General features: G+C 43.5%; 1 protein-coding gene across 2 annotated transcripts in view; it reads right to left on the bottom strand.

Annotated features, from left to right (window-relative positions):
• The window catches only part of EPAS1 (endothelial PAS domain protein 1), a 125,419-nt gene that overhangs the window by 33,743 nt on the left and 79,361 nt on the right, over positions 1-12,315 (bottom strand). For both annotated transcript variants that reach the window (XM_080998128.1, XM_080998129.1), the window contains 4 exons: positions 8,768-8,919; positions 7,526-7,610; positions 4,584-4,702; positions 4,266-4,468 (listed from right to left, as the gene is read on the bottom strand). In XM_080998128.1, the coding sequence (XP_080854254.1) occupies positions 4,266-4,468; positions 4,584-4,702; positions 7,526-7,610; positions 8,768-8,919 (559 nt within the window). The remainder of the gene's footprint in view (positions 1-4,265; positions 4,469-4,583; positions 4,703-7,525; positions 7,611-8,767; positions 8,920-12,315) is intronic.

Raw genomic sequence — 12,315 nt, 5'->3', positions numbered from 1 at the left:
TTTCACCTCTTGCTGCCAGGCTGCAACCCTAAGAAGCTTACCAGAACTGCCCTGCTGGATTTAGGGGGTTCTGCTTCAGTTTAGGATGAAGGCTTGTTTGCCCCCTCGCGTTTCCTCCAAAGAGCCTGCGGCAGTGCAAACAGGGACATCACATTTTATCCTTGACAGCCTTGGTCAAGTATATCTGAAGGAGCATCTCCAACCCCATCGTTCTACCCGGACACTGAGGTCCAGCGCCGAGGGCCTTCTGGTGGTTCCCTCACTGCAAGAAGCCAAGTTACAGGGAACCAGGCAGAGGGCCTTCTCAGTAGTGGCACCCGCCCTGTGGAACATCCTCCCACCAGATGTCAAAGAGAAGAACAACTACCAGACTTTTAGACGATATCTGAAGGCAGCCCTGTTTAGGGAAGCTTTTAATGTTTGATGCATTACTGTATTTTAATATTCTGTTGGAAGCTGCCCAGAGTTTCTGGGGAAACCCAACCAGATGGGTGGGGTATAAATAATAAATTTATTATTATGATTATTATGATTATTATGATTATTATGATTATTATGATTATTATTATATCCTCATCAACCACCCTCCCTGTCAGTGGCTGGAAAAGGTTCAGAAAAAGGGGGACCCCCAAAACAATCAAGTGTATGGAGCGACTCCCCTGAGGAGGAAAGGCTGCAGCGTTTGGGAATTTGGGGTTTAGAGGAAAGGCAAGTTAGAGATGCCATGACAGATGTTCATAAAATTAGTAAAACGATGAAACTTATTCCCACAAGAGGCAATGATGTCCCCTAACGTGGATGGCTTTAAAAGGAGATTAGACAAATCCCATGCACAAGAGAGCTATTGATGGCTACTAGCCCAAATGGCTATGTTCTGCTTCTGCAGTCAGAGGCAGAAAAGCTTCTGAATACCAGTTGCTGGAAGCCACAGCAGGGGAGTGGGCTCCTGTGTTCGAATCCTGCTGTTGGTTTCCCACAGGCATCTGGGTGGCCACTGCGGGAACAGGATGCTGGACAAGATGGGCCCCTGGCCCAACGCAGCAGCCTCTTCTTATCATAGAATTGTATAATTCAAGAAGACCACAAAGGTCCCCTAGCCCCCTGCAATGCAGGAATCTTTTGTGCAACATGGGGCCTGAAACCCACAACCCTGTGATGAAGTCTCACGCTCTACCAACTGAGCTTCTTATGCTAACTAAGGTTGAGATATACCCAAAGGACCGCCTCTTTCCCTATGAACCTACCCGGACCCTGAGATCATCTTCTGAGGCCCTTCTTCTCCTTGAGAGGTTTGGAGGGCGGCACCATGAGAACAGGTCTTCTCTGCAGTGGCTCCTCATCTGTGGAATGCTCTCCCCAGGGAGGTTTGTCAGGCCTTTGGTTGATCTGATTTATATCCTATGCCCTTTTAAAATGTGTTTTTTTGGGGGGGGGCTATTGGGTTGTTTTTATTTTTATTAGGTATTTTGTGGTTTTATATCTTGATTTTATTCTGTGAACCGCCCTGAGACCTCCAGGTATAGGGCGGTATATAAATTCTAATAATCATAATCGTACTCATAATAATACACTCATACCTCGGGTTAAATATGCTTCAGGTTGAGCGTTTTCAGGTTACGCTCCGCAGCGACCCGGAAGTAACGGAATGTGTTAATTCCGGCTTTACCGCTTGCGCATGCGCAGACGCTCAAAATGACGTCACGCGCATGAACAGAAGCGGTGAATCGCAACCCGCAAACGCGCAGACGTGCGTTCTACTCAGGATGTGAACGGGGCTCCGGAACGGATCCTGTTCGCATCCAGAGGTACCACTGTAGAGAGATGACGATGTCCAACATCACCCAGGCTACATTCAGATGACCCTTACCTGATAATTTTCCAGATTAATTTAGAATGAGTGCCATTCTGTGACATGCTCATAAGATTAGGACTGCAGCTTCCTTTTACCATACTGTAAGCATCCTCAGGGCCGGCTAGGGCATTTTGCTAGTTGGCTGAAACAAAGCAGTGAATGATTCCCCCCACAGACCCCTCTCACTCAAAAGTACACAGCACACAAAGCTAGTTGATTTATTTTGGGACCTGGGGCAGAAAGTCCCACCAGAGAGTCTGTTTCCCTCTGAGGCAGTAAAAAGACAATATGAAATTAAATAACTCTTTGCTGCCCTTTCATGATGTCCCAGATTCGCTGCCTGAACTGGTCACTTCATTCTGTCTAACGGGAGGACAGGCCCTGGCCATTCTATTTCTATGAAAAACACTGTGTGTGTGTGTGTGTGTGTGTGTGTGTGTGTTGTGCAGACTTGCATTGCTTTATTCCCACATCCAACACAGATTCAGGGCATATTTTTTAAGCAACGGGATATTTACTATGCCAAATCCTAAAGCATATTCTGATCCCCATCACAAGTTGCCTTTGTTTGCCTTAAGAGCATTAGTTTAAATCTTTCTTACAACCGCTCAACTTTCTTTTTTCCTCTCATGGTGGGTTCAGGGCAGTGCTGAATGTTGCCCTCTTTATTTCCAGGCCTCGTGAAATATTCTCACGGAAGCTGAACTCCTGCAAATGTTTAGCTCAGACAGCACATGAACAGTTCCATTGTCTTTTCTAGGTTGATCTCAAAAAGAATGCTCAAGGGCCCGTGTTGGTTTTTTAGGCCCTGTGTTAAATTATATAAATAAATCCCATGATGCAACAGGAAAGCCTGACCTGGCATTGCTGGGAGTACTGGAATGGCAAGAGAAACAAAAGGATTGCAAGGAAAGGATTAGCGCCAAGACGGATGCTTTAGATCAGGCCTGCTGCAACTTGTGAGCAGGGCTTGCTGAATTTTATGCAGTAGCCTACAAAAGCTTTCGACATATTGAATTGGTTAGTCTTTCAGATGCCACAAGAGACTTCCTTTTGTTTAAAAAAGACTAGAAGTCATTGCCAAGGCAAGTTACAGAATACATGAATTGGCCAGATGCATTTGACTTGGGTATCTCACAACTTGCACAGTCTTGCTTCAGTTCAGCCTTTGCCAATCGGAATCCTTCCACATATTTTGGACCACAATTCCCATCAGCCGCAGGCAGCGCAACCATATTGGGAGTAGGTAATAAGTCTGTGCTGGCTGTGGGTGATGGGAGTTGTAGTCCTAAACGTCTGGAGGGTGCTCAGTTGGCAACAGCTGTTTATTCTCACGGAAACATTGCATAAAACACAGGCTGGACAGAGGAATCGCCTCTACCTTTTAGACTTTTTACCATATCAACTGGTTCAGGTGTATGATCAGGATTCCTAGTTGAGCAGAAGTTGCCCACTTCAGATCTTTCTGCTCAATGCAGGAAGGTCAGGGCAAAGCATTTAGGATGGGGATATTGGGGTGAAGTGTACCCCCTGTGCCCCCTACCCACATGCCCAAATGAGGCTAATGTTATATTGTTATACAGGGCAAGCACAAACTCTCCAAAATTCTCTGAAAGGAAAGAACAGTGTTGTACTAATGTCATAGCACCAAGACCAGACAAAAATACTTTGAATTCCCAGCAGCCAGCTTAAAATGTTTAGCAGCTATATCTATACAGAAGTGAGGATATGTTTAAATTCTTTTGCATCGGCCTCCTTTTTTTTTTAACTTGCCACGGGTTTTTCTAGTCATGGTGGTACTGTTCTCCCTATCGAGCCATATGTCTTCTTTGGGGTTTGCCTAAATAACTGCGTTTTGCTCTGGTGTCTAAGAATATTCTTTAAAGAAGGGTGCCTGTGGTGATCACACAGGGTCCCCGGACATTTGACGGTCTATTGATCCCTGTGCCACCACTGTGATTGCTTTCTTCGTTGCCACCAACCCGTTTCTCTTGGGTACCCACGGAGTCCAGACAATTGTTAACATTAACAAATAATCAAGTTTATTTTTATAAGCATGAACAAGTTTATGGTTTCAGTTAATTTTTCTTGTCAGTTTCTTAATCTTAGATTCTTTACTGTCTTATACATTCCTCACAACTTCAAACTGATTATCCCAACTATCTATCTGACTCCACCTAACAGTTCCTCACACTCTCTCTCAACACAACTCAACCAACCCACAGACTTATCCTCCCTCTTCCTTCTCCAACTCCCAACTCTCACTCTAACTACTCCCCTTGGGTTCCCACTGGCCAATCACTTCACACTTATTTAACCCTTTCCTTATGACCCACCTAGGAGGCAAACCCCACAGTGCCTCTCAATTTATCACACTGGAGAGGCATTATAAGCAAATAGCTGGTCTTTTTACCTGTCATCACAGTAGGTGAATTTCATGTCCATGCTGTGACGGCTCAAGAACGTCTTGCTGTCCAGGGGGATGTCAGTATTGGAAGGGTGTTGAATGGGTTCACACATTAATATCAGGCAAGACAAGAGAGGCTCTTTGTAGCCACAGAGAGCATGAGGAGGGCACGTATTGTAGACCTTCAGTTGTCCAGTGCAGTGCAAAACCTGAAACATAAAGAAACTATTTGTACAAATACAAGGGTTTTGATTATTTTTTTAAAAAACAAAGCAACTTGAGTAGATCAAATCTTTCAGAAAACATACGTAAAAAACAAAGTACCTTCCATGTGGCCGATTTTAGATTCACAGTTCTGCCTCTGTTGGTAACAGTGCATTTCATTCTCATGAAGAAGTCCCGCTCCATGGTCACCTCTTTATTCTTTTTCCCAAAGCCTGGACCTGAGAAAAATGTGGACAAGATTCTTTTTTAAGGCTTGTTTTGCAGTTTCTGTTGCATGCTCTAGTAACCAGCCAGCAAAGTTATTTCGGAAGGACCAGAGTAGGAACATTCCCCAAACCACTGTGATCAACTAACTACACACTTTGAGGATAAAGTTAATTGATTTTGGGGAGACCTTGGCAGTTCCAGATGAAGTCCCTAATGCCAAATCACTGATGTGGTGTGAGATCAGTTTCAGCTTATGCAGTCTGCTGATGTGAAGAAGGTGCTGGCAGCTCTATGTCCAACCGCATGCCCTCTGACTCTCTTGGGTTAGACAATCTAGCAGAGGGGTTGACTGGTTGGGCATAGAGCATGGCTAATGCTTCACTGCATGGGAAGCTGGTTCCTGGTGCCTTGAAAGAGACAGTGGTGCTGTCACTCCTAAAGAAACAGTCCCTTGAACTGGAATAACTACCAACCAATTAAGAATATCTCCGCTTGGGGGAAGGTGATGGGAGACAGCTGCAAGCAATCTTTGATGACATTGATTTAGATCTGTTCCAATCTGGGTTCAGGCTAAGTTGCCCTTGGTTGCTTTGATGGATGACTTTGACCAGGGCATGAGGAGTGTGACCTTGATTATTGATCTCTTCGCAGCTTTTGTTACCGTTGACCATGGTACTCTTCTGAACCAGCCCCGTGGAATGAAAATTGGGAGCACTGTGTAGGTTCTGGTCATATCTACAAGACCAAGTCCAGAGAGTAGCCTGCCTAAAATATTTACGTTTAGGCAAGCACATCCAAACACATGTGGGACGCGGGTGGTGCTGTGGTCTAAACCACTGAGCCTCTTGGGCTTGCCAATCAGGAGGTCGGCGGTTCAGATCCCCATGATGGGGTGAGCTCCCATTGCTCGGTCTCACCTCCTGCCAACCTAGCAGTTCGAAAGCACCCCAAAAAGTGCAAGTAGATAAATAGGTACTGCTCTGGCAGGAAGGTAAACGGCGTTTCCGTGCGCTGCTCTGGTTTCGGTGTTCCGTTGTGCCAGAAGCGGCTTAGTCATGCTGGCCACATGAACCGGGAAAAACTGTCTGCGGAGCAGACAAATGCTGGCTCCCTCGGCCTGTAAAGCGAGATGAGCGCCGCAACCCCAGAGTCATTCGCGACTGGACTTAACTGTCAGGGGTCCTTTACCTTTACCTTTTTATCCAAACACATAGATGTTGGCATCTTTTATTCCTTCTTACTGTTACCTTTAAATGTTTTTAATTCCCTTTAACTGTTTTCTTTGCCAATTTTAACAATCCCTGCAAACAACTTACAGGTATATAAATTTTGCTAAATAAATATGCTAATCCCTGTGTAAAAACTGCCCCTCTTTCTTCTGGGCATGTTGACCATCCAGTCTGGTGAAGCCATCTTCATCTGCACCTTTCACTTAATCTGAGAACAGTTTGGGTGGGTTCAGAGAACAATGCAATTCCCATGAGGATTGCAATTTATCACATGATAAGATGCTCATTTCATCACATGATGCAGTGAGGGGGAAGAAAGCTCAGAAGCGCAAGAGAGATAAACACTTTGTCCACAGGTTAGCAGATTATTTGATCCACCCTGTTATCTGTTGTTTCGATTACTCTACAAAGTTTCTGTGCAGCTGATTGAGAAACCAGGTGATTATTATCTCCCTAGAACAGTTCTCTGCTTGGCATTGCTGCACTGAAGGTTAACTGGTGACATTCTAAAACAGCGATGGGAAAATATATGGACTCCTATCTACCCCAGCCAACATGGCCAATAGTCATGGATTATCAGAACTGCAACCAAGCAGTAGATGGAGTGCCACTAACTTCCCATCCCTGTTTTAAGGCAGCCTTTAGCACCTCTGGCCATGCTGGCTGGGGCGGAGGTGAGTTGTAGTCCAAAACATCTGCAGGGCAGTAGGTGGGGGGAAGCTGTTCAAAGCAATTATTGCTCCATGTACTGTATCCTAAAACACTTCAGCCGTTGCTTAGGCCTCAGGATGCGTCTTGGGTGATATCTGGAACAGACGGTGGATTCAAATGCTCCGACCATCAGCTCTGCTCACTGCAGGCAGAAGCCAACACCTTAGTAAGATAATCCCTGTGGTTTGTCCAAATACAGAATCTCCAAGGCCCTATAAAGGAGATCCTGTTGGAAGAGTGAAATGTGTTTCCTGGCACAGTAGCTACCATCTCCTTGTGCTAGGGGGAATTAGGGAGTGACCATATGAACTCAAATCCCCCTCCTAGTTTCTCCTAGAGATAATGCCCTAGTGCCAAATAACAGTTGGCATTAGCTCACACTTTCTAAAAAGAAAATACTTCCCTGGTTGCAATAAATCCCCCAGGAGAAGCAGCCGTTGCATTTGGTCTTGAGTCTGGAGGTTCAGACAGGCGAAGTGCTTGGGGAGACACACAAATCTTTCTATTATTCATTAATACTTTTAGTTAATTACCTTAAAGCCCTCAAAACTTCTCAAGACGGCTTATAGCAGAAGAGAGGTGAACTGCTCATATTTAAAACGACTTTAAAAACATGAAACACTAAAAATTATAGAAGAAGATCTACCTCCCAAAATCAACCCCCCCCCCCAACAACATTAACATGATCACCACAATCAGCTGGCTGAAATATGACAAAACAGCAAAAAAGAAAATTAACAATAAAATGCCCAGGAGAAGAGGCGTCCTTGCCTGGCACCAAAATATATTATTAAAGGCAAGTCTTCTGGGGGAGACTGCTCCATAAATGATGCACAAAGTACACTGCAATACTGTTGTTGCATTATTATTATTATTTAAAAAAACATTATTTACCATTTTTCAAACTCAGGTTTTCTCGAATTTCCTCATGATCACATGGGTGAGTGAAGTCAAAAATGCTGTGTCCGGTCAGCTCCACCTGTTTGACCATCAAGACAAACAGATTAAATAATGGGGTGGCGAAAATGAATTTACGCTGGGAACGTATTCTGGATCCCCTTGTTCCCAAAATGCACCACAGGACAAGAAACTTTGAGAAGTGTTTTACAGAGATGTTTTAGATAGCAGCTGAGTGTTCATTGAAAATTCACACTCTAGCAGTTTTTGTACATGTGTTATGTATTAAGTATTTATATTTCCTTCCCATTCTGTTCTATGGCCTGATGGTAGTGACAGCAATAATCTTTTATCATTTTATTAGCAATGTTTATTTAAAGCACCTGCAAGTCATTATTATTATTATTATTATCCATAGATAACAAAAAGTTATAAATATTTGTTATACTTTGTCACAATCTTCTTAAGGTTCCGACGACTTCCCACCAACTCCTTATGTCTTCATATGTTCTTTTTCTTAGTGCACTATTTGTCTCAGATTTTATGGTTAATTATCAGAAATATTGTACTTTCTTATACAAATCCAATATATCATAGAAGTTAATCGAAGGCTGCCACAGACATCATGCTATTACAATAGTCTTTAAGGTACTTTTTATATATACCCCATTTCTTAATAAACGTTTGGTCTGTATGGTCTCTCATTTTTTCTGTTAATTTAGCCAGCTCTGCATATTCCATTAATTTATGTTGCCATTCCATCGTTGATGGTATTTTCCCACCCTTCCAGTTTGAAGCTATTAAGATTCTCACAGCCACTGTGGCATAGAAGAATACTTCCCTTGCATTCTTGGGTATTAAAAGCAACCATGGAGCTGCAACCTGCTGGGGAAGCGAATAGGCCTATCTGCATATTCCATGTTTCACTTGTGCACATTTAAATCTCCTCTTGGGTCCCTCTGAGCTTAACCCTGGCCTCTTCAGGGCTAAACACCCTTGCAGCCACTCTAATCCCAGAATAGCAAAGGCACCATCATTCTCTTCCTTAGAGTACTTGCAGGAAGCTTTTGCTAAGCCACATTTAACAAACTAGATCTACCAAGTAGAGGAAGCAGCAGAAGTTATATTATACCATAAACCACCCTGTGATCCTCGGCCGAAGGGCAATATACAAGCTTAATAAATAAGCATCACAGTATCATCCAACTTGCTACATGAGATGCATAGAAAACAGCTCACCTGTGTCAAGCCCATATACTTGCTGATGTTCTCCGACAAAAAGATCATGTCTCCATCCTGTGTGATGACAGTGATAAATCCTTCCAAAGCTTTCAGGTACAAGTTGTCCATCTGCTGATCAGGCTCTATTTTACTCTCATTGTCACCACAGACTGCGCAAAGGAGTGGGGAGCGGAGGGGGAGGACCAAAATGAAGAGACAAAAAAATAAAAAATAAATCAGAAATGATGCTTTGCAGTATGCTAACAAATCCCAACCAAAATCATATCTGATATAAAGTTCATGGCTTTGCTTTTATCAGATATCTATACAGTTTAACAGCATTAGAAAAAAGTTACAATAATTATAATATTGTGGCAGTTCAGGCAACACGGCTACAATCTTATTTGACATTGGGAACCCATAAAGTGGCCTTAAATTGAGTCCTACTATTAGCCCATGTAGTGCTGCATAGTCTACACACTGGCAGACAACAATTTCACAGAATTGTAGAGTTGGAAGGGACTGCCAGGGTCATCTATCCCAACCCCCTGCAATTCAGGGATCTCAGCTAAAGCATCCATGGCAGATGGCCACCCAACCTCTGCTTAAGAGCCTACCTACTGTTAAATGCCAATCTGTCTCCTGACTCTTAACACTCAATGAGAGCTATTCGCCAGGGATGGGAAGAGATTCCTTGCACTAGGTAATGTTGGAATGAATTGAGGTTGTGATTTAGAGAGCCACATGATTATTTAGCAAGCACCCAGCAGGTCTTTCGATTTGTGTTTAGGGAACAGCCGCCTTTGTGTGCAATGCAGCCATCTGGTTTTGAAGTGGGGTGGGAGGGGGTGGGGAGACAAAAAGGTTATGTTGGGTGTGTCCAGGACTTTGAAGAACCAAAAGTACCTCTCTCTGGTTTGTGGTCAATCTGTCTATGCCTACCAGCCTTTTCTGATGCAACCAAAGCGCTGAGAAAGTAATTGGATTGTCAGCGTACTCTGGGGGCTGGTAAAGGTAGAACAGTGTCCGCCAACCTGGTGCCTTCCATGAAGGCAGAGGCTCATGGGAGCTGTGGTCCAAAACATCTGGAGGATACTCAGTTGGCGAAGGCGGATGTAAAATATAAGAACAGCTCTTCCCATTGATAGTGCAACATAATCACTCTCACAATATGTTCTACAGAGGCAGTATGCCTCTCTGAATACCATTTGGTGGGAATCACAAATGGAGGAAAGTGTTCTTAGTGTTGGCCATTGTGAGAACAGATTGCTAGATCACATGGATATTTCAACCTGCTCTAGTTGGGCCTGTTTTGTTTTCCTAACTAGCAAACTATATTTTGTAGTTAACTGGGGCTCTGAACCAGAATTTCAATACATGGCTGGCAGTCCTGGTTTGTACAGAAGGTACAAACCAAGGTTTGTTGGAATGATATGTAACAGTAAACTGTGTTTTGCAACTATCATCACTCGGTGGTGGGGATTGGGGAGTTCCTTTCAGTTTTAATGACGAATTTGCATTTAAAAAAACCTTCCAAATTTGTACTTCTTGCAACAACACACAAATACTGCTATCCTTTTGGAATTCACACATCTCCGAATTTTGAAATGCAGTTCTCAAACCAAAGGATATGTGAACAAACATGCATATATTAGTGGAAAGTCTACATAGAACCGTTTGTATTGGTGAAAATAATGTACAAAAATGCATTATGTTCTGGGAAATGGTTTGCCAAAATGTGTATATTAAGGAAAATAGCATGTTGCATATAAAAATGTCTATATTAGGAAAAATACACACCAAATACTGACAAATGTTCATGAGGACTTTTTAAAATAATTGCAAACTGTTGGAGAAATAAACTGAAAAAGAAGAAACTTACAAAAGCCACATTTTCCAGATTCAGCCATCAGTATCTGGTCATATAAACAGTAGCAGAAAAGGAGTTTACACTGGTGCATGGGCCAAAACTGATGACTGCTATAGAGTAAGTATCAGCTGCTAAAGTCAATAGGAAAGATACCAATATATGTATTGCTCTGCTACTTTTAAGGCAGTCAGTGTTTAGCCAAAACAAACTCTTTATAGAGCTAAGGTCACATAACACAGCAAGTTGCATGATAAGTATAACCTTTCCACTACTCTAGATCCCAACCCTGTTTAGACTTGTAGTCTAAAAGCAACGCTGGTCAAATGCAAGAAGTCTATTCAAGTCCTTTTGTTCTGTTTACTTTTGCATATAGATTTGCTCAGAAAAGCTCTTCAGCCAGGGACTCAAGTAAAGATTGCTGGGGTGATGGGCCTCAGTTGCATCAGACATGTGCTGAAGCAACTGCCCTGTACCATAGCTTGGTACTGCTCCTAAACACTGCTAGCTGAAAAATAATAACATGGATGTTGGTGATCTGACACTAAGTAGCATTGCAGTAGTCCAAGCGGGAGATAACCAGAGCATGCACCACTCTGGTGAGACAGTCTGCAGGCAGGTAGGGTCTCAGCCTGCGTACCAGATGGAGCTGGTAAACAGCTGCCCTGGACACAGAATTGACCTGAGGCTCCATGGACAGCTCTGAGTCCAAAATGACTCCCAGGCTGCACACCTGGTCCTTCAGGGGCACAGTTACCCCATTCAGGACCAGGGAGTCCTCCACACCAGCTCGCCCCCTGTCCCCCAAGAACAGTACTTTTGTCTTGTCAGGATTCAACCTCAATACGTTAGCCGCCATCCATCTTCCAACCGCCTCCAGACATTCACACAGGACCTTCACTGCCCTCACTGGTTCCGATTTAAGAGAGAGGTAGAGCTGGGTATCATCCGTTTTACTGTATAATGGAGTGTTGGCCTGGAACCTTTGTGGAAAGACTATAGCTCTGTGGTGGAGCATGCAGAAGGTCCCATGTTCAATCCCCAACATGTCCAGGTAGGACTAAGAAAGGCTGCTCTCTGAAACCCTAAAAAGCTGCTTGTTCTCTGTCACTGTGGACCAGGGTGGGGAGACTGTGGGCCTCCAGATATTGTTGGACTGAGACTCCCATCTGTCCCAGACAGCATGATCAATTGTTTAGGGTGATGGAAGTCCAGCAACATCTGGAAGGCCACAAGATCCTTACCTATGGTGCTCCTAAAATTGAGCTACATAGATAGACCAATGGTGTCAGACAGGTGTCAAACATGCACACCTGGGTGTGGTGTCCTTGGATAACTTAAAGCTAGCTTTCCATACTTCTGAGCATATAGTCCTTGCGTCACTGAATGGAAAAAGCGAATGAACAACTTCAATTATGAAAATGCCTTGTTTGTCCTTTTGCTCTCTCAAACAGCGTATATGTGAAAATTTGCTACAAAATGTAATTAGCAAATTATCTGGGCACAGTGTAAGTCAATCGTAATTGCTTTAAGAGGCTGACTGTAGCAAAGCTGGATGGGTGGTTGAGCTGTTTCATTTTCTGCTGGGGTTTACTAAAGTTCATTACAATGTCTCCAACAGCCACTCTGAAATTCACTATGTGCTTCTTGACACTCTCAAAGAACTCTACTAGGTTAAGTGAGACTGGGCCTGCTCTTG

Source organism: Podarcis pityusensis, assembly GCF_964106645.2.
Source record: "Podarcis pityusensis genome assembly, chromosome: 3".
Taxonomy (NCBI): Eukaryota; Metazoa; Chordata; class Lepidosauria; order Squamata; family Lacertidae; genus Podarcis; species Podarcis pityusensis.
The sequence above is the reverse complement of the archived record's forward strand: the minus strand, read 5'-3'. Positions and strand labels throughout refer to the sequence as shown.